This window comes from Lepidochelys kempii, chromosome 1 (assembly GCF_965140285.1).
Source record: "Lepidochelys kempii isolate rLepKem1 chromosome 1, rLepKem1.hap1, whole genome shotgun sequence".
NCBI classification, from domain to species: Eukaryota; Metazoa; Chordata; order Testudines; family Cheloniidae; genus Lepidochelys; species Lepidochelys kempii.
Window position 1 is genome coordinate 199,382,834 of NC_136380.1, and position 27,992 is coordinate 199,410,825.

The 27,992-nt window shown below is 44.4% G+C and overlaps 1 protein-coding gene across 7 annotated transcripts in view; it reads right to left on the bottom strand.

The window, feature by feature from the left end:
- Window positions 1–27,992, bottom strand: part of ST3GAL6 (ST3 beta-galactoside alpha-2,3-sialyltransferase 6) — a 177,970-nt gene that overhangs the window by 24,641 nt on the left and 125,337 nt on the right. For 6 of the 7 annotated variants that reach the window (XR_012154502.2, XR_012154504.2, XM_073307840.2 and 3 more), the window contains 3 exons: window positions 23,700–23,777; window positions 15,016–15,119; window positions 12,151–12,214 (listed from right to left, as the gene is read on the bottom strand). Coding sequence is in view for 5 of the 7 variants with exons in the window: in XM_073307840.2 (XP_073163941.1) it covers window positions 12,151–12,214; window positions 15,016–15,119; window positions 23,700–23,777 (246 nt within the window). In the remaining 2 variants the exon portion in view is untranslated. The remainder of the gene's footprint in view (window positions 1–12,150; window positions 12,215–15,015; window positions 15,120–23,699; window positions 23,778–27,992) is intronic. The other variant, XM_073307861.2, reaches the window with a different exon arrangement.

The following is a 27,992-nucleotide window of genomic DNA, read 5'->3' on the forward strand; positions in this document are numbered from 1 at the left end:
GAGCTACCATAGTAATTTTCATGCCATCCCTTTCCCAATCTTTGGTTTAGGGGCCATGATCAGGGCATTTCTTCACCTCAGCAATGCCTGGCTGCTGAAATGGCCCCTCAGGCCAGAAGTTGTTGTTCTTTGCACTGCGGAACCGGTTGATAGCTGGACAGCCCCAGCGTTGTGGGAAGGAATAGTTGGCTTTGCACCTTGTCTTCCAAGCTGCACTGAGCACAGGTTGGGCCCAGTTCAGGATCAGAGCCTGTGTTCTGGCAGAGTTAGAGTACGTGTTGTTAGCTTGTTAATTCTATTTTTTTCTCATGGTGCAGTTAAGATCTTAATCCGGAGTTCTAGTACAACTGCTTAAACAGTATTCCATTAATTGAAAATTCAGTGAGATTTATAGCTTGGTAAAACACACACATTCCAGCCCCATTCGTGATAAATTAGAGAGAATTGGAAAATACTGCTGAATATCATAAAAAAGTGGCAGCCTCTGAATTACTGGTAAAGCATCTGATGTTGGTAGCTGAACTTTGAAGTTGGTTATCTAAGCCCTGGTCTACACTACGAGTTTAGGTCAAATTTAGCAGCATTAAAATCGATGTAAACCTGCACCTGTCCACACGATGAAGCCCTTTTTTTCGACTTAAAGGGCTCTTAAAATCGATTTCCTTAATCCACCTCTGACAAATGGATTAGTGCTTAAATTGGCCTTGCCGGGTCGAATTTGGGGTACTGTGGATGCAATTAGACGGTATTGGCCTCCGGGAGCTATCCCAGAGTGCTCTAATGTGACCGCTCTGGACAGCACTCTCAACTCAGATGCACTGGCCAAGTAGACAGGAAAAGAAACGCAAACTTTTGAATTTAAATTTCCTGTTTGCATGGTCACCTTCAGCTTACCACACTGGCCAGAGCTCATCAGCAGAGGTGACCATGATGGAGTCCCAGAATGGCAAAAGAGCTCCAGCATGGACCAAACGGGAGGTACGGGATCTGATCTCTGTATGGGGAGAGGAATCCGTTCTATCAGAACTCCGTTCCAGTTATCGAAATGCCAAAACATTTGTCAATATCTCCCAGGGCATAAAGGACAGAGGCCATAACAGGGACCCGAAGCAACGCCGTGCGAAACTTAAGGAGCTGAGGCAAGCCTACCAGAAAGGCAAACGGCCACTCCGGGTCAGAGCCCCAAACATGCCGCTTCTATGATGAGCTGCATGCCATTTTAGGGTGGTTCAGCCGTGTTGTTTGACTCCTTCAATGGAGATGGAGGCAACACGGAAGCAGGTTTTGGGGACGAGGAAGATGATGATGATGAAGTTGTAGATAGCTCACAGCAAGCAAGTGGAGAAACCGGTTTTCACCGACAGCCAGGAACTGTTTCTCACCCTGGACCTGGAGCAGTCCCCCCCGAACCCACCCAAGGCTGCCTCCCGGACCCACCAGGTGGAGAAGGGACCTCTGGTGAGTGTACCTTTTAAAATACTATACATGGTTTAAAAGCAAGCATGTGAAAGGATTAATTTGCCCTGGCATTTGTGGCTCTCCTGGATGTACTACCAAAGCCTTTGCAAAAGGTTTCTGGGGAGGGCAGCCTTATTTCACCCACCATGGTAGGGCACTTTACCACACCAGGCCAGTAGCACGTACTCAGGAATCATTATACAACAAAGCATTGCAGTGTATGTTTGCTGGTATTCAAAGAATATCTGTTCTTTATCTCTCTGTGTTATCCTCAGGAGAGTGAGATCATTCATGGTCACCTGGTTGAAATAGGGTGCTTTTCTTAAGGGGACATTCAGAGGTGCCCGTTCCTGCTGGGCTGTTTGCCTGTGGCTGAACAGAAATGTTCCCCGCTGTTAGCCGGAGGGGCGGGGTGGGGACTAGCCACGTGGTGGGGGGAGGCAAAATGCGACCTTGGAACGAAAGCACATGTGCTATGTATGTAATGTTAACAGGAAGCTTTACCGTGAAAGAGTGTAGCCATTGTTCTATAAAATGTGTCTTTTTAAAAACCATTGCCTCTTTTTTTTTTCTCCAGCAGCTGCATGTGTTTCAATGATCACAGGATCTTCTCCTTCCCAGAGGCTAGTGAAGATTAGAAGGCAAAAAAAACACACTTGTGATGAAATGTTCTCTGAGCTCATGCTGTCCTCCCACACTGACACAGCACAGACAAATGCATGGAGGCAGACAATGTCAGAGTGCAGGAAAGCACAATATGACTGGGAAGAGAGGTGGCGGGCTGAAGAGAGGGCTGAAGCTGAAAGGTGGCGGCAGCGTGATGATAGGAGGCAGGATTCAATGCTGAGGCTGCTGGAGGATCAAACCAATATGCTTGGTTGAGCTGCAGGAAAGGCAGCAGGAGCACAGACCGCCTCTACAGCCCCTGTGTAACCAACCGCCCTCCTCCCCAAGTTCCATAGCCTCCTCACCCAGACGCCCAAGAACTTGGTGGGGGGGCCTCTGGCCACCTGGCCCCTCCACCCCAGAGGATTGCCCAAGCAACAGAAGGCTGGCATTCGATAAGTTTTAAAGTGCTGTGTGGCCTTGTCCTTCCCTCCTCTACCACCCCTCCTGGTGCTTCTCTCCTCCACCACCCCTCCTGGGCTACCTTGGTAGTTATCCCCCTATTTGTGTGATGAATGAATAAAGAATGCATGAATGTGAAGCAACAATGACTTTATTGCCTCTGCAAGCGGTGATCAAAGGGAGGAGGGGAGAGTGGTTAGCTTACAGGGAAGTAGAGTGAACCAAGGGGCGGGGGGTTTCAGCATGGAGAAACAAACAGAACTTTCACACCGTAGCCTGGCCAGTCATGAAACTGGTTTTCAAAGCTTCTCTCATGCGCACCACGCCCTCCTGTGCTCTTCTAACCGCCCTGGTGTCTGGCTGTGCAAAACTAGCAGCCAGGAGATTTGCCTCAACCTCCCACCCCACCATAAACGTTTCCCCCTTACTCTCACAGATATTGTGGAGCACACAGCAAGCAGTAATAACAGTGGGAATATTGGTTTCGCTGAGGTCTAAGCGAGTCAGTAAACTGCGCCAGCACGCTTTTAAACGTTCAAATGCACATTCTACCACCATTCTGCACTTGCTCAGCCTGTAGTTGAACAGCTCCTGACTACTGTCCAGGCTGCCTGTGTACGGCTTCATGAGCCATGGCATTAACGGGTAGGCTGGGTCCCCAAGGATACATATAGGCATTTCAACGTCCCCAACAGTTATTTTCTGGTCTGGGAATAAAGTCCCTTCCTGCAGCTTTTGAAACAGACCAGAGTTCCTGAAGATGCGAGCGTCATGTACCTTTCCCAGCCATCCCACGTTGATGTTGGTGAAACGTCCCTTGTGATCCACCAGTGCTTGCAGCACTATTGAAAAGTACCCCTTGCGGTTTATGTACTTGCCGGCTTGGTGCTCTTGGTGCAAGATAGGGATATGGGTTCCGTCTATGGCCCCATCACAGTTAGGGAATCCCATTGCAGCAAAGCCATCCACTATGACCTGCCCATTTCCCAGGGTCACTACCCTTGATAGCAGCAGATCTTTGATTGCATTGGCTACTTGCATCACAGCAGCCCCCACAGTAGATCTGCCCACTCCAAATTGATTCCCGACTGACCGGTATCTGTCTGGCATTGAAAGCTTCCACAGGGCTATCGCCACTCGCTTCTCAACTGTGAGGGCTGCTCTCATCTTGGTATTCTTGCACCTCAGGGCAGGGGAAAGCAAGTCACAAAGTTCCGTGAAAGTGCCCTTACGCATGCAAAAGTTTCGCAGCCACTGGGAATTGTCCCAGACCTGCAACACTATGCAGTCCCACCAGTCTGTGCTTGTTTCCCAAGCCCAGAATCGGCGTTCCACCGCATGAACCTGCCCCATTAGCACCATGATGCCCACATTGCCAGGGCCCCTGCTTTGAGAGAAGTCTGTGTCCATGTCCTCATCACTCACGTCACCGCGCTGACGTCGCCTACTCGCCCGGTATCGCTTTGCCAGGTTCTGGTGCTGCATATACTGCTGGATAACGCTCTGGAAGTCGACGGTTGCCTCGGTACTGTGGACACACTCTGCCGACTACATGCTCTTAGAGCACTTGTGTGGGGACACACACAGTCAACTGTATAAAACCACTTTCTACAAAACCGACTTCTATAAATTCAACCTAATTTCTCAGTGTAGACATACCCTAAGTCACTTGTGGATTGATTATACTTTGATGTTCTATACACAAGCTCAGAGTCCAACAACTATCACCGCCCAAATCATGAAGACCAGTTTTTCAGCTCTGCCTATACTAAGGGGCTTGAATAGGTTAAATCCAACTGGAGGTCTAGCATATGCAAATTGTTTCTACATTATTTTTATCCTCCTTATCTAGTGTGTGCAGTAGTATCTGATCACTGTCTACTTTTGAGAGATGATGGAAATGGTTTAAGCGAATGGATTAAAATTATACAGTATAGTTGTTGCTTTATCGTAGATATGTTCTGCTCTTGGCCTGATTCTGTTTCATAGGAGCCTTGGGTATGTAGCAGAGACTACTGGAGACATCTGTAACAGGACTAGACTTTGATCAGAGACACTCTGATTAAAGGACAACTTCTTCCAGTGCAGACATGGAAACAGATGGGCTGCTAAGACCACGCTCCAGGTATCAAACATGCCATTTTTAAGCTAGTTATTCCTAGGACATTTTAGCAAGTGCTCTTAATAGATTCTCGCTGGAAAGTATTAAGGGAGACTATGCTAGGCTGGGGAGGACGCTTAAGGAAATTGAGGCTCAGGTGATCTTTAGTGGGATTCTGCCTGTTCCTAGAGAAGGGCAACAAAGGTGTGACAAGATTATGACTATCAATAGATGGCTTAGGCAGTGGTGCTATAAGGAGGGCTTTGGGATGTATGGCCATTGGGAGGCATTCATGGATAGAGGACAGTTCTCTCGGGATGGACTTCATCTGAGTAGGGAAGGAAATAGACTTCTAGGATGGAGGCTGGCACAACTGATTAAGAGAGCTTTAAACTATGAATTTGGGGGAGATGGTTGGGAGATGTCCAGGTAATCTCCACACCAGAATTTAGCATAGAGTGGAAAGAAAATGAAGTAAGAGTGGATACAGCTGTAGGTAGGAGGAAGGGCAGTGTAGATACAAGTCTAATAGGTTATACTGGTAGTAAAATAACCGTGCCTAATAGGGTACAGAATGTGAGGGAGGCCAAACAGCAAAAATTAAGATGTTTGTACACTAATGCAAGGAGCCTAGGTAACAAAATGGAGGAACTAGAGTTACTGGTGCAGGAAGTGAAACCAGATATTATAGGTATAACAGAGACCTGGTGGAATAGTAGTCATGACTGGGCTACAGGTATTGAAGGGTATGTGCTGTTTAGGAAAGACCGAAATAAAGGTAAAGGTGGTGGAGTAGTACTGTATATCAATGATGAGATAGAATGTAAAGAAATAAGAAGCGATGAAATGGATATGACTGAGTCTGTCTGGGCAACAATTAAATTGGGGAAGAAAACTATTAGAGCCTCCCCTGGGATAGTGCTTGGGGTGTGCTATAGACCGCCGGGATCTAATTTGGATATGGATAGAGCCCTTTTTAATGTTTTTAATAAAGTAAATACTAATGGAAACTGTGTGATCATGGGAGACTTTAACTTCCCAGATATAGACTGGAGGACGAGTGCTAGTAATAATAATAGGGCTCAGATTTTCCTAGATGCGATAGCTGATGGATTCCTTCAGCAAGTAGTTGCTGAACCGACTAGAGGGGATGCCATTTTAGATTTGGTCTTGGTGAGTAATGAGGACCTCATAGAGGAAATGGTTGTAGGGGATAATCTTGGCTCAAGTGATCATGAGCTAATTCAGTTCAAACTGAATGGAAGGATTAACAAAAATAAATCTGCAACTAGGGTTTTTGATTTCAAAAGGGCTGACTTTCAAAAATTAAGGAAATTAGTTAGGGAAGTGGATTGGACTGAAGAATTTATGGGTTTAAAGGTAGAGGAGGCCTGGGATTATTTTAAATTAAAGCTGCAGAAGCTATCGGAAGCCTGCATCCCAAGAAAGGGGAAAAAATTCATAGGCAGGAGTTGTAGACCAAGCTGGATGAGCAAGCATCTTAGAGAGGTAATTAAGAAAAAGCAGAAAGCATATAGGGAGTGGAAGAAGGGAGGGATCAGTAAGGAAAGCTACCTTATTGAGGTCAGAATATGTAGGGATAAAGTGAGACAGGCTAAAAGTCAAGTAGAGTTGGACCTTGCAAAGGGAATTAAAACCAATAGTAAAAGGTTCTATAGTCATATAAATAGGAAGAAAACAAAGAAAGAAGAAGTGGGACCGCTAAAAACTGAGGATGGAGTGGAGGTCAAGGATAATCTAGGCATGGCCCAATATCTAAACAAATACTTTGCCTCAGTCTTTAATAAGACTAAAGAGGATCTTAGGGATAATGGTAGCATGATAAATGGGAATGAGGATATGGAGGTAGACATCACCATATCTGAGGTAGAAGCGAAACTCAAACAGCTTAATGGGACTAAATCGGGGGGCCCAGATAATCTTCATCCAAGAATATTAAAAGAATTGGCACAAGAAATTGCAAGCCCATTAGCAAGAATTTTTAATGAATCTGTAAACTCAGGGGTTGTACCGTATGATTGGAGAATTGCTAACATAGTTCCTATTTTTAAGAAAGGGAAAAAAAGTGATCCAAGTAATTATAGGCCTGTTAGTTTGATATCTGTAGTATGCAAGGTCTTGGAAAAAATTTTGAAGGAGAAGGTAGTTAAGGACATTGAAGTCAATGGTAAATGGGACAAAATACAACATGGTTTTACAAAAGGTAGATCGTGCCAAACCAACCTGATCTCCTTCTTTGAGAGAGTAACAGATTTTTTAGATAAAGGAAACGCAGTGGATCTAATTTACTTAGATTTTAGTAAGGCGTTGGATACTGTGCCACATGGGGAATTATTAGTTAAATTGGATAAGATGGGCATCAATAGGAAAATTGAAAGGTGGATAGGGAATTGGTTAAAGGGGAGACTACAACGGGTCCTACTGAAAGGTGAACTGTCAAGTTGAAGGGAGGTTACCAGTGGAGTTCCTCAAGGATCAGTTTTGGGACCAACCTTATTTAATCTTTTTATTACTGACCTGGGCACAAAAAGTGGAAGTGTGCTAATAAAGTTTGCAGATGATACAAAGCTGGGAGGTATTGCTAATTTAGAGAAGGACAGGGATACCCTACAGGAGGATCTGGATGACCTTGTAAACTGGAGTAATAGGAATAGGATGAAATTTAATAGTGAGAAGTGTAAGGTCATGCATTTAGGGATTAATAACAAGAATTTTAGTTATAAGCTAGGGACGCATCAACTAGAAGTAACGGAGGAGGAAAAGGACCTTGGAGTATTGGTTGATCATAGGATGACTATGAGCTGCCAGTGTGATATGGCTGTGAAAAAAGCTAATGTCGTCTTGGGATGCATCAGGAGAGGTATTTCCAGTAGGGATAAGGAGGTTTTAGTACCGTTATATAAGGCACTGGTGAGACCTCACCTGGAATACTGTGTGCAGTTCTGGTCTCCCATGTTTAAGAAGGATGAATTCAAACTGGAACAGGTACAGAGAAGGGCTACTAGGATGATCCGAGGAATGGAAAACTTGTCTTATGAAAGGAGACTCAGGGAGCTTGGCTTGTTTAGCCTAACTAAAAGAAGGTTGAGGGGAGATATGATTGCTCTCTATAAATATATCAGAGGGATAAATACCAGAGAGGGAGAGGAATTATTTAAACTCAGTACCAATGTGGACACAAGAACAAATGGATATAAACTGGCCACTAGGAAATTTAGATTAGAAATTAGACGAAGGTTTCTAACCATCAGAGGAGTGAAGTTTTGGAATAGCCTTCCGAGGGAAGTAGTGGGGGCAAAAGATCTATCTTGCTTTAAGATTAAACTCGATAAGTTTATGGAGGAGATGGTATGATGGGATAACATGGTTTTGGTAATTAAATATTCATGGTAAATAGGCCCAATGGCCTGTGATGGGTTTTTAGATGGGGTAAGATCCAAGTTACCCGGGAAAGAATTTTCTGTAGTATCTGGCTGATGAATCTTGCCCATATGCTCAGGGTTTAGCTGATCGCCATATTTGGGGTCGGGAAGGAATTTTCCTCCAGGGCAGATTGGAAGGCCCTGGAGGTTTTTCGCCTTCCTCTGTAGCATGGGGCACGGGTCACTTGCTGGAGGATTCTCTGCTCCTTGAGGTCTTCAAACTACAATTTGAGGACTTCAATAGCACAGATATAGGTGTGAGGTCTTTTTTAGGAGTGGTGGGTGAAATTCTGTGGCCTGCATTGTGCAGGAGGTCAGACTTGATGATCATAATGGTCCCTTCTGGCCTAAATATCTATGAATCTATGAATAGTTAATTGGCAGTAAGTGTGCTCTGAGTTAACCATAACTACTGTAAATTGAACCTCAAGTACTGTCTGTCTACTAATATCATATTTAAAAAGGGGGTAGTGGGAGAAGGGGATAAATAATTGTGTCTAACACATTGGGAGATCAGAAATCTAAAGGACCACTGCTCTGTTATATTAATATCTGGGTTACTCATGTGTCCAGCAATGTCTCCTTTCTCCAAACACACACACACAAAATCTTGGATTTATCATGCTGGGGAGCCTCTTAATTTGAAGTTATAAAAACTTAATTTTAATTTAAATATTTAATTTATTGTAAAGTGCCTCTTCTTGCATTTTCCAATGTTAAAAGACTAATTTTAAAATGAAAGCAAGGCCTTTAAAGTTTAAAAGTACTATGGGAGAGCTCCTTCCTAAGCATGGCATTCCAAATAGATAGAAGACTCATTCCACTATTTCACTGCATCATCTCAGCCTCCCTAAACAGGAGGCTGTGAAGAAGTTTATATGATTTTCTTTGAGGCTATTTGGCAAGGGATGGGTGGAAAAGAAATGTTTACTATTGCATAATGCATTTATAGTAGCTACTTTTATTGCTAATGGAAGCCAGGATTTGAATAAGAGTTCTGATGAGAGAACAAGTAAGTATCATGAATATAAGTATCCCATATAAGGAACTGGCATGCTTGAAAGTACATGCAATGCAGCATTTCAAAGCTATGGCTCAACTCTGCAAACCTTTACTCAAGTCAGTAATTCCACTGATTTCAGTAGGACTACTAATTTGAGGCAGGGTTTGCAAAATAGGCTTTTGCAAAATATGCATTTCAGTTAAGACTGGATTTCAAAACTTCATCACTATAAAAAAACAACACCATTTCCCTCCCCTTTTCACTCTGGACAGTTTTACCAGTATCCCATATAATTCGCTTATTTTTATACAGATTTGAGGTACATGTCTTCATGGCCATGGTCCACTTTATACAAACAAAGTCTGAACCAGAATGAGAAAGATTACTGGACAAATCACCGTATATTTTGAGTAAACAAGGCTAAATTGCAGTAATACTAAATTGTTTAATTACTTAATTGCTGTTCTACATAGGGCTTTTGAGGATTCTTTCCAATGATTAATGTTGTATACTACAGTATCTTATATACATGTACACATATACCCAGAACTCTTAGTTCAGGGGTGGGCAAATCTTTTGGCCCAAGGGCCACATCTGGATATGGAAATTGTTTGGCGGGCTATGAATGCTCATGAAATTGGGGGTCGGGGTGCGGGAGGGGGTGAGGGCCCCGGCTGGGGGTGCGGGCTCTGGGGTGGGGCCAGAAATGAGGAGTTCAGGGTGCGGGGGGGGATCCGGGCTAGGGCGTGAGGCTGGAAGTGAGGGCTCCGGAGAGGGCCTGGGGTGTAGGAGGGGGCTCCAGGCTAGAACCAAGGGGTTCAGAAGACAGGACGGGGATCAGAGCTGGGGCAGGGGGCTGGGGCATGGGAGGCAGTCAGGGGTGCAGGCTCCAGGCAGCGCTTACCTCAAGCAGCTCCCGGAAGCTGCGGCATGTTCCCACTCTGGCTTCTATGCAGAGGCATGGCCAGGCGGCTCTTCGTGCTGTGGTTCCCAGCCAATGGGAACTGCAAGGGTGGCGCTTGGGGCGGGGGCAGCATGCGGAGCCCCCTGACTGATCCTACGCATAGGAGCCGGAGCGGGGATATGCCGCTGCTTCCAGGAACCGCATGGAGCGGCCCCTGACCCTGCTCCCTGGGTGGAGCACAGGAGCGGGACAAGCCCCAAACCCCGCTCCCCAGAGGGAACTTGAGGCTGGATTAAAACGGCTGGTGGGCCATATGCAGCTTGTGGGCTGTAGTTTGCCCACCCCTGTCTTAGATACTATAGTGATTCATGCTCTGTACATACCGCACAAATTAGATTAATTAAAATAGAATACATAGCACCTAGTCATCACATTTAGGCTTATTTAAACTACTGTCTGTTAAGTAACCACACTACTGATTAGTAGTATAAACACAATCTATAATACTGCAACAAAAATGAAAAAAACCCTCTAAACATTACACACACACACACACACACCAAATTTTGAGTGGAGAACAACATTAAATGGATAAACAACCATTGTATTACTTTTGATCTATAGTGAGAATTGCTAAATTTAATTTTGCTACCTGGTTTTGCTCTGCTATCAAAATGACTAAAAGACTCTTGACATAGTCACCATAGACACTACTGAATACAATGATCTTCTGAACCAACATCTGTGGGTTTGCTTCCTTCAAGATGCCACTGAGCAGCAGCATGTTCTTTCAATGTGCAAAGTCTTCTGCCATTAAGTAGCTGCCACTCCTCTACCCTATGAGCAGCTTCTGCACTGGTCTCTAGGGGCCAGGTTTTTTTAAAGTACATCAGCATCTAAAGATGCAGATAGGAAGCTAGTGGGAACAGGCAGCCTTAGGTGCCTAAATAGTTTACAAATCTGGCCCTTGATCCTCACCTCCCTGACTGAGACTGCCTGATGTCAGACCACCTGTAAGTGAGAACAGGAAGGCTTTTTTTAAAAATTCAGAGCTCCCTGGGGGAAAAAAATTGGTCCAATGTTAAAAATGACCATTTTCCTATGTTTAAAACAGAGGCCTAAAATAAGCTAAAGCTTGGGCTTAGCCCCCAGTTTCTTAAGTTACAATATGCAGAGTCCAAGCAGTATGTTTAAAATATGCCCTTGGCATTCTGATGCAGAACAATAATTTATAGCTTAATTTCTTTGAGGACAAAGAGACATAAACAAAATAATAAAGTACAATAAGCATTGATATTCTTTGTATCAAAACTTATGTAGTACTTTCCACCTTAACCAGAAATATGGTAACTGCACCTTGTTTGGTGTGTGGGGTACAATGACGTGTATGTTGCTTGGTGATTGAGTGTGGTTAGCTAGTTTGAAAATATGCGACCCTACTAAGAAATCAAAGTCCAGAAAAAGTGGTGTCCACCTAGAAGACCTCAAAAGCTAAAACCTAATAATGGTAGTCAATGAGCAATCCACAGAGTGTGTTCCATTCCATCCCCATTCCCTATCAATCACTAGATTGCCAGAGACAGTCTTTCGGGGCTCAACATAGGGGAAGAGACTAGGCACATAATAATGAAGTTGAATCTGTATTAGAACTACTAGATTTTTTTAATTTTTTTTTCTTTTTTTGGTAAATTTCCCCATTATAGACATGGCCACTGTTGGTGACCTGTTGAAAACCCACCTCAACCTTGCCTTCTGAACTCGCACTAAAATCTTCTTAGGCTGGCCTACACTCAGACTTTTCAATAGGAAAGTCATAATATGGGCTTCAGGGGTAACTGCAATTCCCTAAGGTCAATAAGACTTTAAGGGTAAAGGGCCCATATTCAGTTAACAACCCCCTAAAGCACTGAACCCTCTTCAGAACAAAATCAAGATTCTAAGTTCGCCCACAAGAAGATAATTATTGAATGTTGACCCTACCTGAATTTAAAACTGGGCTTAATTATACAGTGGGACCATTCATATATACTATATGTATATAAAATACAGTGGATCGGATTCTGATCTCAGTCACACTACTGTATATCCAGAATAACTCCACTGATCTCACTTTCTGACTGACAGTTACACTGTAAAACACAAGAACAGTAACAAAAACAAAAAACAACCTCACCCATCATCTTCACTGAATAGTCCGCAGTTATTCAGTCTTGAAAGGGCTAGGTGAAAATAACTCTCTAGAAAGCAGAAAGTGAAAAAAAGGGTTTCAAATGAAAGTGGTCAGTGCTTCACAGTGCAGAAATAAACATACCTGATACAGACTAACACAGCTACCACTCTGAAACCTGTCACCTTGACCACAGCATTTTTAGCTAGAAAAGCTTTTGTCCATTCATTGTCTGCCCAGAAAATAGAATCAGAACGTTGCCATAATTTAAGACTATATGTTTGTTCACAATACAGTTTTATTACAGCTCCTCCAGGATAAACAGCTGCCTTACCTCCCTCATGCATGCCTGGGTCTACGAACAGAATGGGATTCATGTTCAGACACTACAGATCTGAGACTATTAGACACAGATGAATACAGTAAATATGGTGGACCAGAATCCTGGACCAGAATCGCAAATGGCATCTTAAAAGGTCCACTGTTAGCCATTTTATCTATCTAAGGTAACTGAATGGCTTTTGATCATCATTAGCATTTGAATGCCTCAAAGTCTTTAATGAATCCATCCTCCCAACATGACTATGAAGTAGAGAAAGGATATTACCCTTATTCTACAGATGGGGAACTGAGGCGCAAAGAGATTAAGGCCCAGAATTTTAAAGGTATGTAGGGATTGCTCCAGTCAGCATTGCAAGGCACTTATGACCCATTTCCAAGTGATTTTGGCACCTAAGAGCCTAAATCCCATTGTCTTCCTTCCAGATTTTTAAACAGTGTTTAGGTGCCTATCTTTTGATGCCTAAACACTTTTTTAAAAATCGGGCTACAAATGCCTAAATCATGTTTGAAAATGGGACTTAGCTGTCTAAGTCACTTGGCCTTGTCATGCTGCACATGCAATGCCTAAATCTCTTTAAAAGTCTGGACTTAAGCAACTCGCCCAAGGTCACACAGTGAGTGAGTGGCAAAGCTGGGATGAGAATTTAGTAGTCCTTGACTCTTATCTCGCTACACCATAAGAATTCAAGAACATAAGAACAGCCATACTGGGTCAGACCAAAGGTCCATCCAGCCCAGTATCCTGTCTTCTGACAGTGGCCAATGCCAGGTGTTTCAGAGGGAATGAGCAGAACAGGGCAGTCATCAAGTGATCCATCCCCTGTTGTCCAGTCCCAGCATCTGGCAGACAGAGGCTTAGGGACACCCAGAGCATGGGGTTACATCCCTGAGCATCTTGGCAAATGGCCACTGATGGACCTACCTACCATGAACATATCTAATTCTTTTTTGAATCCAGTTTTAATTTTTGCCTTCATAACATGCCCTGGCAATAATTTCCACTCGTTGACCGTGTGTTGTGTGAAGAAATGCTTCCTTTTGTTTTAAACCTGCAGCCTATTAATTTTATTTAGTGATTCTTAGTCATTGTGTTATGAGTAAATAACACTTCCTTATTTACTTTCTCTACACCAGTCATGATTTTATAGACCTCTATCATATCCCACCTCAGTCACCTCTTTTCTAAGCTGAAAAGTCCCAATCTGTTTAATCTCCCCTCATATGCAAGCTGTTCCACACCCTTGATCATTTTTGTTGCTCTTCTCTGTACCTTTTCTATTTCTAATATATCTCTTTTGAAATGAGGTGACCAAAACTGCATGCTGTATTCAAGGTGTGGGTATGCAATGGATTTACATAGTGGCATTATGATAGTTACTGTCTTATTATCTAACCCTTTCCTAATGGTTCCTGACATTCTGTTAGCTTTTTTGACTGCCGCTGCACATTGCATGGATGTTTTCAGAGAACTGTCCACAATGACTCCAAAAGATCTCTTTCTTGAGTGGTAACAGCTAATTTAGACCCCATCATTTTGCATGTACAGTTGGGATTATGTTTTCCAATGTGCATTACTTTGTATTTATCAAAATTGAATTTTATATGTCATCTTGTTTCCCAGTCACCCAGTTTTGTGAGATCCCTTTGTAACTCTTCACAGTCTGCCTGTAACTTAACTATCGTGAGTAATTCTGTATCATCTGCAAACTTTGCCACCTCACTGTTTATCCCTTTTCCCAGGTCACTTACAACTATGTTGAACAGCAGTGGTCTCAGTACATACCCCTGGGGAACACAGCTAGTTACCTCTCTCCATTCTGAAAACTAACCTTTTATTTATCCCTTTGTTTCCCATCTTTTAACCCATTACTGATCCATGAGAGGACCTTTCCTATTATCCCGTGACTACTTAGTTTGCTTAAGAGCCTTTGGTGTGGGATCTTGTCAAAACCTTTCTGAAAGTCCAACTACACTATATCCACTGGATCACCCTTGTCCACATACTGCTTCTCTAACAATAGTAGTGTGTATATATATTATATAGTACTGTACCTGAATAAAAAAAAGTAAAGATCCATTTAATAATTGATGCTAAGGATGTCCACACTGCACACTAAGCCTGGACTCTGACTCAAGTTTGAGTCCAAGCCCCACTTCCCTCCACACACAAATCAGTCTGATTCAGGTCAGCAAGCACTCAGGACCCAGGTCCTAAGATCCTGCTAGGGGGTATGTCAGAGCCAGACTTGGGTCCAAGCCCTGTCACTTTGCGGTGTGGATATAGTCAAGCTGCAGACCCAAGTCAGAAGGTCTGCATAATGTGGTATGGACATGTTAGCACCGCTGTGAGACCCAGGTCATCAACTGTAAACCCAGGTGTACAATGCAATGTGGACACTCAAGTACAGGCGTGGAAACACTGGTGTTCACAAGCCTGGGTCCCACAGATCTAGGCTTAGTGTGCAGTGTAGATATACCCATTGATATAGCTTACATTTAATACTGTACACATCCCTAATAAATACTTACCTGCTCTCTTTATTCCATAAGGTAACTCAATCTTATCATTTCCATTGGACAGTGCTACTTTCATGAAGTCATTAACACATAGGAATGGATATATTTGCTGACCTCTAAGAGAAGGGTGGGAGGGGAGAACAGAAAGTAATTTTAATACAACACACATGCCCATTTGAATCAACCAACAATGCCAGCAATCACTTTCAAAACCTTTTAAATCATACTTTAAATAGCATGCTATCAGTTTTTTAGAGAGACTAATAAAGGCATGGAAACAGCACAGCCCCTGGAATGGGGAAAAATGTTTTACAATGTAACAGTATCAGAAGTTCAAACAGAAAGAAAGTCAGAGGGACAGATTCTCTGCTGGTGTAAACTGACTCAGACCCATTGAAATCCATACAGCTGTGCCCCTTCACACCAGCAGATAACTAACCCCAAGTTTGAGAGAGTCTGCAATATGCTACGACAACCACAATTAACTTTGGTTTGAAAATTAAAAACTCTTATTCACACTGGAGGCAAAATAGAGGAGATCTAATGAAGGTTTTTAAAAAATTACATGAGAGGGATTTCTCAGAGTTTAACCAGATGCTCTGCTCTGAAGAGATCTCCTTGTGTTCTCTTTAATACGTTTGGAAGGTGCTCAGATTCCATTGTGAGTGGCACTGTGTCAGAACCTGAACAGAGGAGACAGGTTATCTGCTCGTTCAGAGGCTCCTCAATAGCTGTTTAGCAGGATTATATCACACAAAGGAAGGAACTGTGTGGAATAAGTTGCCAAATCAAGTCAAACAAACATACAACCGGTAAATCCAAACCTATAAAGCGCTGAATACCTTCACCTTCCATTGACTTCCATGCACAATGTCCCTTCATGTGCATGGAAGTGATTTGAGCATGCATGTGATTTGACTTCAGTAAGAACTGAGGACATGCAGCACCTCACAGAAGATACTCTGCAGCTTGTAGGATCAGGCCTTAGATGAGGAGGTTACTTACCTGTAACTGGAGGTTCTTTGAGATATGTGGTCCCTATCTGTATTCCACTGAGGGTTTACGCATGAGCACCACGTGTCCAAAGCTGGAGAATTTGAAAGTAGTAGTGTCCGTTGGTCCATGCATGTGCCATTGCTTCACCTCATAGTTTCCTTCGAGGCGATAAAGGGCTGGCTGGATCCACCATGCTCCGGTTCCTTCTCCACTGCAAATCAAACAGATCCACAGTAGAGGAGATGGAGGGTGGAACTGGAATACAGATAGAGACCACACATCTTGAAGAAAAAATGGTTACTCCTCTTCTCGTAACTGTTTTTCTTCGAGATGTGTGGCTCATATCCATTTCAATTAGGTGTGTGCGCACTGCGTGCATAGTGGTCAGAAAGTTTTTCCCCTAGCAGCACCCATCGGGTCGGCTGTGGAGCCCCCTGGAGTGGCACCTCCATGGCACTCAATATATGACCCTGCTGACCTGGCGCCTCCTCAGTTACTTCTTGCCGGTTACTCCGACAGAGGGGAAGGCGGGCAGTTTTGGAATGGATATGAGCAACACATCTCGAAGAACAGTTATGAGAAGGTGAGTAACCATTTTTTCTTCGAGTGATTGCTCGTATCAATTCCAATTAGGTGACTCCCAAGCTTTAACACTGTCCTGCAACTGTAATTCATTTGTTGTCAGGAATTCATGCATGTTTGGGAAAATGTCAGTGTTGTTTTCCTCCACTCAGTGAGCCCAGAATTCCAGCTTTTTTTCCATCATCGACTTCAAATAGGTGATCCTATCAGTGATTCCATAACTCCAACCCAACAGCCTTTGAAGTCCTAGATTTAGATCATTCAGACGAGAGTATATGACAAGTATCCCAATTGTGAAAGCCAGACTGAATCATGCAGATAGTGAGAGAGAGGGAATGAGTGGTCTGTAAAGAATACCTTGATCTCAGAGTGAAGTTCCAAGAAACTTGCCATGGCCTAACCTCATGACAGCCATCGAACCTCCATGTGGAGCGATAGATTGACATGCTCATTCCACATCTCATAACAGAGTGGAAAAGATTTAGGAATTCAAGGGATGAGCTTTTATAAAGTTTACCATCTTCACAGCATTGTCCAGAAGCCCACATCTAGCACATGGGGTCCTTATAGTCCCCTATCTTGACGCCTGGCTACTAGCAGCGTGATCAAGAGATGTGGCTCAAGCCTCGACCTCCATGTTACTCAGACTCATTTTCTCCCTGGGTGCAAGTGTAAATGTCGAAAAATCAACTTTGGTGCCCACACAGTCCCTGGATTTCATAGGGACCTTTATCAACATGGTCTCAGCATGAGCCTACCTGCCAAGGGACAGATTCCAGATCCTGCAGGAACTTGTCGCCCAATTAGTTAACAGTCCTTCTGTTCTGGTCAGGACTTGCCTATCCCTCCTTGGCCACCACTTTCACTGTCTTCAGCTGTGGCTCCAGAGAGTCTATTCACTCAAGTGACATACCATGGACTTTCTGCTGACAATCCCCCAAAGTGCTCTCTTTCCTCCAATGGTGGACAGATCTGAGGCCAGAGGTGGGCCACTACCACAGAGAAAACTTTGGTGAAGACCCATGGAGCAATAGTAAGTCCAAATGGTAGGATCTGATAATGGAAGTGCTGAGGGCCTACCGTGATCCCAAGAACCTTCTGTGGGTTGGATGGATGTCTATGTGAAAATAGGCATCCTACATATCAAGAGCCATAAACCACATGCCTCTTTCTCTTTCTAGTGCCAGCATGATGGCTGCTAAGGTGAATATATGAAATTTGGGTTTGCAGACGAAGCAACTGAGATGGTGGAGGTCCAGGATTGGTCTCCACCCATCCTTCTTGGGTACCAGAAGTAAGTGGAATAGAACCCCATGCTCTGATAGTTCAGAGGAATGTGTTCTATCAGTCCTCTCCGCAGTCAAGAGTCTACCTCTAGAGTGAGTGTGCTGTCATGGGTGTGGTCCCTGACGGGGGATTGGGGAAGGGGATGTGGATGAGGTAGCTTTGTGAACTCGATTTTATAGTCATGTTGAACATCATCCAGGACCCACATCTGTTATTGCACTCCAAGCTGGTAAAAAGAGTGCTAGACCACCCCGAAGAGGGTAGGTCAGGTGCATGGCAGGAGGCATGGTGGTTGGTGGCTCTCTAGGTGCATTCAGAAGTATCGCTTCTGAGAGAAATGAGCATGTGATGCTGACGGCTGTGAAGATGGTCCCGGAGGACGGGATCTCTGGGTCTTCTGTCACTTGCAAGGTGGTTTATAGGGTTGTTGGTGGAAAAACTGGGGAGTCCTGAGCCATTGTGCAGGTGGTAGAATTTTCTTTTGGGCGCAGGGGTATAGATACCCAGAGATCGTAACATGGCTCTGGAATCCTTGAGGAAATGAAGGGAACTGTTAGAATTCTGGTTAAAAACAGGGGAGACTCATTGAAAGGGAGGTCCTCTATGGTATTTTGTACCTCCCTGGGGAAATCAGATGAATGCAGCCACAATTCTCTCTGCACAACCATTTCCATAGCCATTGTGCGCGAAGAGATATCCACTGCATTTACAGCAGATTGAAGCGCTGTTCTTGACGTCTGTTCCATCTGTGACAAGTTTGCCCTCATCCAGGATAGCCTGGTAATGGGCTCAATCTTTGCCAGTAAAGTTCTCCAATTTACTGAGAAAATCATATTTGGCCAATAAGACCTGGTCGTTCGAGATCCAAAATAGGAGGCTAGCCAACGAGAAAACGTTGCAACCCAAAAGGTCCAGCCATTGGCCTCCTTGTCTGCCGGAGTGGAGAGTGGGTGCTGCCACTTGGCCCGTTCCATTGTCACTTGGATCATGAGGGAATTGAGTGGGAGGTGGGAGAATAAAAACCCAGACCTCTTATCTGGTACGTAATACCTTTTTTCTGCCCCCTTTGGGTTAGGTGTGTAAATGGTCAGGGTATGCCAAACAGTTCGAGCCAGCTGAAGAATGGCATCATTGATTGGTAGAGCAATTCTGCCAGTACCAAGGCATGAAGGATGTCCGGAAGCTAATGCTTCTTGTCTTGTACCTCTTCCAGTAGAATATGAAGGTCCTCAGACACCCTGTGTAGGAAATCCTGGAACTGGCAGGTGTGGGAGAAGCTGAGGTCACAGCAGCATCTGGAGAGGATGAAGGGAATCATTCCTATTCAATACTGTCAGAACTGGCCTGAGTGGCTCATCCTCCAAAACTGTTTCCAAACACCTACTTGAGGGTGCCCCAAGCAGGGATAGGGGTGAACCCTCTCTTGCTGAATGGGAAGGCTACAAAGGAGGACACTGAGGCCAGGACCCCCAATATGGCCAACAGGATGCATCCGGCGGATGCTGCAGAGAGCCCCATGGAGTGAGATACCAATGGCTCCTCTGTTGCGGGAAAGTAGGGTACCGCCACGAAGCTGGTGGTCCCTTAGGACACTTGTATTGGTGGTAGGAGATGAGTGGCCTTTGCACTTCATCTGAATCCTCCAATGATGAAAACTCGGATCCCAGTTCCCATGTTGGTACCATTGGAGCTGGTGGACCATATAAACTGTAGGCAAATAGGTGGAAGTGTAAGTTGACTGACGTAAGCCCTGGGTTGGAGATCGTACCTCAATAGGCACAGGCAGCAGAGTAAGGAATGGAGATCTTGGTTCCCCCAGGGCGAAGAGTTCATGTTGCTCTGGCGTCATTTCCAACCTCCCTGTAGCCAGAACCGGAGCAGAGGACTGTCTTGAAATCGACGGTTCCCTTGAGTTAAGGGGAGCCGACTTGGAAGGCATGCGTGGCTCAGTGCTTGGTACCACTGATCTGTGTGATTTCTTGTCTTGCTTGCAAGCCTTGGAACACACCATTTCTCCATGGCTGGAACTCATGTAAGATGCATCATCCTTAGGGGCATGGAGGAAGACTTACCATGCCATGCTTATGTGCATGCTTCCTTGCCTTCTGACAAGGCCCCAGCATGGGGTCCGTAATACTGGTACCATCGAAACAAGACTCAGCCTTCATGGTCAGAGGCATGCTCCTAGGATTCTCAGGCCGATGCACGGGGGGCGTTCCCCAGCCTGGATCTGACTGTAACCTCATGGCAACCTCCATGAGGTGCTTCTTGAGGCAGAGAACCAGGTATGGCTTGGGAAGGACAGGCAGATACTGCACCTTGATGAAATGTGGGCTTCTCCCAAGCAGTAAGTAGAGGCAGTATTGGTGCTTGTTGCTAACTGAGAAGAAACATGGAAAGGAGGCGCAGATCTTGAACCCAGTCATCTTCAGCATAATCCAATACCTAGGCATGGGTGTGGCGTGGGTACGGCACTGGTAAGTGGATTCCCCAAAGTCTCTTATCTCTTAGAAATGATGACTATACACTAAACTACACTAAAAACAGCAAAAACCAGAATAAAACTAACAATATGCAATTGTAAAACTGTTTGTTTATTTATTTAAGTGCATCGCAGACTACAAAACACTAGCAGCTCTGACCTGGACCATACAGCAATGAGAAGAAACTGGAGGCACGGTCAGTCCACCCTGCCCTTTATCACCTTGGAGGAAACCATGAAGCGAAGCAAGGGTGAATGAGCGGACCATTCAACCTTCAAATTCTCCGGCTCTAGGCGCATGCATAAACCCTCAGTGGAACGCAACAGGGACCATCATTCAAAGAGCAACAAAGCATTAAAATGACAATGGAGAAATGATTGGTGAATATTGTCATAAGGAGGGAGCCTAGTGTAACAGCTGTAAGGACACATAGGCAGAGCAGTGTTCGTTGGGACTTGTTAGTTCAGGGCTTGCTTTTATGTTCTGCAGAATAAATACTTCCATCATTGTTTAATGAGTCAATATTGCTACTTCCTAAAACAAACATCAAATATTTTTAATGTTAATAAAGCATTTGACAGTATACTAACAACAAAAGAAAACTATGGATATAAGTTATTTTATCTGAAATAAAGAGACCAACCTGGATATGATACCAAACCCTACAAGTCAATATTATGTCGTCGCTTTAGTAATAAGCTCTACTGTTCGGGGGCAGATGGAGCTTACTCCCTCCAAAGTGGACCTTAATTCTTCACTCTGTGATGTGAATGCACCTGGTTTCTTTCCAGTGCCTAGTTCCATAAGGTTAAAAAATCTTTTCATCCCTCCAATCTAACAAGTGACATAAGTGGAGGATCTGGCCCTTGTAAATCAGCTCCAAAGTGGAGCTATGATAATTTACCCCAGCCCAGGATCTGGCTCAGCATCCTAATTCTACTCCTAGGGGAATTCTGCGTGACTGCACACCTGCAGAAAACACCTCTGACACCCCCCAACCCCCCGAATTCCTGTGCTTCCCTGCAGAAAACAGCAGGGAAGCAAAGGGAAGCCACAACAGTGAGTGCAGGCAGTGGGTCTAGGGAAGGAGAGGTGAGGGGGTAGAGGGGGAAGAGGCAGTGGGTCAGGAAGGGGTGGGGGTGGAATAGAGCGGGGGAGGGGAATGTGGGAGTGAAGGGAGGGAGATGGAGAAGAAAAGGGGATAGGGGAATCGTGGGGAGAAGCAGGAGCCTGGCATGTAGCGTCCCCTTGGCAGCAGCTGGGGCTCCCCCATTACGCAGGCCCATCAAACCCTCACCCTGACAAGCCCTACCCCCCTACACATGGATCCCTCCGACGAGCCCCCCACACTCAGACCCCCACCTCACTGATCCCCAAGCAGCTGCACCTGGAGACCCACCCCGTCAAGCCCCACTCCCCCAGCACCTGACCTCTCCACAGAGCCCCCCACACCCAGACCCCCTCTGCTGAGCCCCAACCACCTTCACCTGGATCCCCTGCATAGTCCCATTGCCCCTCCACCCAGAACCCCACAATGAGTCCCTGTGCATCCAGATCTCCCACTGAGCCCCCTGCACCCAGATTGTCCCACACAGAAACCTCTCACCCCACACCTGGATCCCCCCACTCTAAGCCCCTCCACACTTGGATTCTGCTGGGCTGAGCCTGCCCAGCCACACTTGGTGCACCTGGCACAGAGGGGCAGGGCCCTGGGGTGTTTCTGGGGCAGGCCCAGCCCTTGCACCATGTCAGGGTCAGGTGCAGCCTCACTGCCTAGTCCCTGTACCGGGGGAGATGGGGGCTTCAGGGTGATCTCCCACTTCAGTGCAGCCAGTGGCCTGTGCTCCTCACTGCCATGCTGGAGCCACATTTATTTATTGACAAATAAAATTTGCAGAATTTTGCAGAAGTTTAAAATATTCTGCGCATAACCTTTAATTTTTTGGTGCAGAATTCTCTGAGGAGTAATTTAATTCTTCTTCCCTTTTACCTCTCAAATTACAATAAAACCAGAATACCTGCACTTTTGCTTCCTTAAATGGAGTAGAAGCTGTTGTGTTATGCCTGAGGATGAGGCTAATCAAACATTCCTTGTGCACCAAGGAGAGATGGAAAGTAAACCATCAGTAACCCACTTTTTTAGTTCATGGAAATACAGACATTAAAACTCACATATTTCATTAAAGGTGGAATTAATTTTGACTCATTTGATGCATTGATTTCCAGAATAAGTTGGAGCTCCATCTTCAATGTGATGTGAGTTTCAAGAATAAAAGTATACTTCCATTAAAAAACAAACTAAACAGAAACATACAGCCGAGTCTTGAGGTCCTTATTCATTCAGTCCTAAATTGAGCTGAGATTTATCGTTTAGATTAAATTCATCCAGTATTTTCTATGCATATGGTGTCCGTAGGCAGATAATTTCCCCAAATGTATTTGTTATTCAAAATTTACCCAACAAATTTTATTTCATTCTTAACTCTATGGATTGATCAGACCATTCACCATGTGTACTCAAGTCCATTTTCACAAATTTGAGCTGTGGTAGATAGAAATAATACCATGTAACTAATCCTGTTTCCTGATTGGATGAGCACATTTTTTGGCCTTTGAACTAGACACAATTCCACTGAGTTGTAGGTATTGCCACAGAATGTTAAGAAAGCACCTCCAAATGTTGGGCTTTTAGAGCCCATATCAATACCCACTCAAGTCAACAGTGATATTCCCCCTAACTTCAGTGAGCTTTGGATCAGGCCCTAAATGCACAAAAATCTCCCTGGATTACTGTCTGAGTAACATCCCAAGTAAAATTCTGTCTCCTCAGTTATAGCCATGCAACCGCACTGCCTTCAGTGAAGGTAGAATCGGACCCGTGGCTTTAGCCTATTGATTGGCGTGTGATAGGTTTACAGTTTCATAGCTTGATTTTTAGAGATGCTGAAAGCAACTGTGGAAGCACAGATCCCTGAAAAATCAGAGGAAGCCCCTGAATGACTGAGTTCTAGAAACAAGGGCTTTATTTACTGTACAAGCATGAAAAGCGGTTATATTGTGTGTCTCCATTATGGAAATAAATTCACTATTATTAAATAATTAAATATAATTTTTTATTCACTACAGATTCATAAGTATGTTCTGGCTGCTTTGTGCTGCCCTGGTGATGTAAAGTGACCACACAGCCACTCTGTGTGGACAGAGTGGCACAAAGCAGCTCATGCATACTCAGGAAACTGACCCTGAGGGTCACATCTGATCGGGTAGTTAAGATGAAAAATATTAATGGTCAAAATGTGTTGATAACTAAAATCTCTCTTCAGTTAGCGCATCCTCATTTGGACTTACTTCAATAAAGACGCAAATGGTGGCTCCAATTTACACGTTTCTAGTCCAGTTTTTCTTCGTATAGCTGTAGGCGGCAGCCTAAAAGAAAAGAATTAATATAAATTGAACAGGCAACTAAAGGAGGCGGCAGTGACAGGGTGGGAAACTTTGACAATCATGTTCAATGCATTGATTTTTAGTTCTACTGATGTCAATAGATCCCACCAATGAATAAAACACAAATGTAGGACCAAATAAAGGTTTGCAAGTAAATCTTCTGATTGCTTTCACATTAATTTTACTAGTTAATACCATGCTTCTTACTGGTAAGATTTTTATCATTCAGTGCTGCTCCAAGATACCTATCTTCATTACCTAGTAGTTATTAAAACTGCTACAACTGGAGATCAGGTGTTAGGGCCCTGCGTGGAGATACATAACTCTTTTTGCTCACTCACCCTGATAGCCACACCAAGTGGGGTCTTACTAGTTCTACTTAAAAACATAAACATTGAGTTCTTCTGTGAGAAGATAGAGTGCATGGGGAGGGGAGGAGGAAATCCTGCATGGAGAAATCAGCCCATTCAGAATAAAGCTTGAGAGAGAAGGCCTGGATCCATGAAAGGGCTTAGGCATTTGCAATACTGAGCATTGCAATGCCTAACTTTTAGGTGTCTAGAAAAAAAAAATAAATCACCGGAACAATGGGATCCATAAAATGCAAGCTAGGCACCTCGGCTCCCTATACAATGAATGGGGAGAGATAGGTGTCTTAGAATGCATTCCACATAAGCCAACATGCTAGGCGTGGTGCCACCTCAGCTAGTCAATGGGAGATGCTGACAAGAGAGTGTGTCCTAGCCCTCCTCCTCTCCTGGAGATAGGCAACTAAATCCAGGCTGCAGGGAGGCGCCTATCTCTGCTAGTGATCAACAACTGGGAAACCCTCTTCTGGAGTTCGGTGGCTTACATGCCTAAGACATTTCTTGAGAGAATGAATTAAGCATCTGACCAAGTCCATGTAAAATGGAGGGAGGAGAGGACCGCGCTTTCTTCCTTTAGCTCAGTGATTAGGGTACTCATCTGGGATGTGGAAGACGCCTGGTTCAAATCTCCCCACTCTGCCTGATAAAAACAAGGGATTTGAACAAGGATCTGACATCTCTCAGGTGAGTGGTCTAGAGCCACTGGATTACAGAGTGAGTCTCTCTCTAGCCCAATTAATATTTAAATTATTTCCTTACAGTGGAACAACTTCAAACAGGAGAGATTGGGAAGATTCACATCAGAATTGTCCACAGCCCAGTGGTTAGAACACTCACCTGAGAGGCAACACAGACAGACCCCTGTTCAAATCCCCACTCTTTATCAGGCAGTGGGGGGACTTGAAGCAGGGGTCTCCCACATTTTGGGTGAGTAACTAACCACTGGACTGGGAGGTCCTTTCCCCTTCCTCAAATTGTTTGGTGAAGGGTTAATGTTTAGCTATTCCACCTGGAAACAGGCGGGGCACACCCTGACTGTTTCCTAGAAGCAATGCACACATTGCTCTATCCAAGGACAAGGGCTAGATATGAACCATGAGAACTTGATTGTTTGGACAGCAACTGTGGGAGGCTTTTTTAGCCTGGGCTCAAGGCCTGAGAACCAGGATTGTAGTAGATAGAGGATGGTAACTAAGTATATGAATTAACGTCATACATTCCTTTGTGTAGCAGTGTGTAATGCTTAGGGGGAGAAATATAATAAAAGGAGAAGGTGGAAGGCGGGGGGGCAGAACAGCCCATCTCCGCTGACCAGCCTGTCTGCTTGCATAAAGCTGTGTTCCGCCTCATCACTGAACCGCCACAGTTTGATATAGAGCTAGGTGGTCTCTGAGCATGCTTATCAGTTCAGGTCTGGCCGGCTAGATAGGCGTTCTGCCACCTGTCTTCCCCTTGTTTGTGGGTCATACTGGATCGTAAGTGGGAGAGAGGCGTCCGGATGCCTAGAGTGAAGCAGCAGTGTGCATGCTCAGAGATAGAAACATGGGTGTCTAAAGAACTTTTACTGCAAATCTTATGCACCAAATGAGTTTAGGTGCCTACAGGGTTAGGCAGCAGCAAAGAGTGGGTTTTGTGGAGCACAGTGGTGCTTAAAAATGGGACTTAGGCACCTAAATATCTTTGTGGGTTCAGGCCTAATGTTTACATTCATAAGCACATTTCTGCCTTAGTTTATTTAAGAAGGCAAAGCCCAGGAATGAAAGTGGGGTTCACTTTCTGCAATATCTGTTGTGTGTGTGCTGTGTTAGGAGCAGGCACCCATTTACACTTGCATAATCAAATGCAAAATGATGTTCTGACTTCAAGTTGTCACATAGCACTTCTAGCACTTCTGACAAACCAAACTAAGGGAAATACTAACTGGGTTTAAAAAAAAATATTAACCACTGAGTTCATGGTTTTATAGCACAAACCACATAAACACCATCTGCCAGATCAGACTTAAATAGAAGTGGAAGGCTATGTGCGGCCACAGTTCTGGAGCGCACACCCACATTTGTGCTTGAAACTTAATTATAGGTGTTTGCTTCCACAATAAACTCATGCACCCAGTTACCTGAGGTGTTTGTACACTGTGTGAGTTTTTCACATGTAGGCAGCTCTTCAGGCTTTGACACTTTGGCCTTATTTGTGACAAAATGACACGTAATAGTGTTTAATGTAGGTGGAAACTAAAGACCATCAAATCTAATCCTTCAGAAGGAAGTGTCTTTAAATCAAGGTGGATTGATTTAAGTCAAAGTGATTTAGATCACCAGTTTTAATCATGCTTTAAATCAGCAAGCAGGAAACTTGATTAAAATAATTGATTTAAATCTTATTTTGCATGTGTACTTCTTAGTTATTTTCCATTAACGGTTGATTTTCATTAGTTGGTAACTATTAAAACATTTTTTTGATTTGCAACTAAATAGAGCATTTACACTAAATTTAAGAACATAAGAACATCCATACTGGGTCAGACCAAAGGTCCATCTAGCCCAGTATCCTGTCTTCCGATAGTGGCCAATGCCAGGTGTTTCAGAGGGAATGAACAGAACAGGTAATCATCAAGTGATCCATGCATAGGCACAGGCTCCATGGGTGCTTCGGGGCTGGAGCACCCATGGGGAAAAATTGGTGGGTGCTCTGCACCCACCGGCAACCAAGCTCCCTGCCCCGCCCCCCACCCCAGCTCGCCTCTACCTCCTCCCCTGAGCACACCATCCCCGCTTCTCCTCCCAGTGCTTGCTGCAGTGAAACAGCTGTTTTGCGGTGTAACATGCTGGGGGTGGGGGGGGAGCAGGAACGCGGCGCACTCAGGGGAGGAGGTGTGGAAGAGGTAGGGCCAGGATTTGGGGAAGGGGTTGGAATAGGACCAGGGCATGGGCGGGAGGGGGCAGGGCAGGGGTGGGCTTGGGGCAGAGGGGCCACGAGCACCCACCAGCACCAGGAGAAGTTGGCGCCTATGGGTCCATCCCCCGTCGCCCATTCCCAGTTTCTGGCATACAAAGGCTAGGGATGCTTCAGAGCATGGTTTTACATCTCTGTTCATTTTGGCTAATAGCCATTGATGGAGCTATCCTCCATGAATTTATCTAGATCTTTTTTGAACCCTGTTACAGTCTTGGCCTTCACAACATCCTCTGGCACAGACTGACTGCACTTTGTGTGAAGAAATACTTCCTTTTGTTTATTTTAAACCTGCTGCCTATTAATTTCATTTGGTGACCCCTAGTTCTTGTGTTATGAGAAGGAGTAAATAATAATTCCTTATTTTCTTTCTCCACACCAGTCATGATTTTCTAGACCTCTATCATATCCACCCCTCAGTCATCTCTTTTCCCAGCTGAAAAGTCCCAGTCTTATTAATCTCTCCTCAAACAGAAGCTGTTCCATACCTCTAATCATTTGTTGCCCTTTTCTATACCTTTTCCAATTCCAATATATCTTTTTTGAGCTGGAGCAATCAGATCTGCACGCAGTATTCAAGTTGTGGGTGTACCATTGATTTATATAGAGGCAATATGATATTTTCTGTCTCATTATCTATCCCTTTCTTGATGATTCCCAGCATTCTGTTCGCATTTTTGACTGCCGCTGCACACTGAATGGATGTTTTCAGAGAACTTTCCACAATGACTCCAAGATCTCTTTCTTGAGTGGTAACAGCTAATTTAGACCCCATCATTTTATATGTATAGTTGGGATTATGTTTTCCAATGTGTGTTACTTTGCATTTATCAACATTGAATTTCATCTGCCATTTTGGGTTGCCCAGTCACCCAAT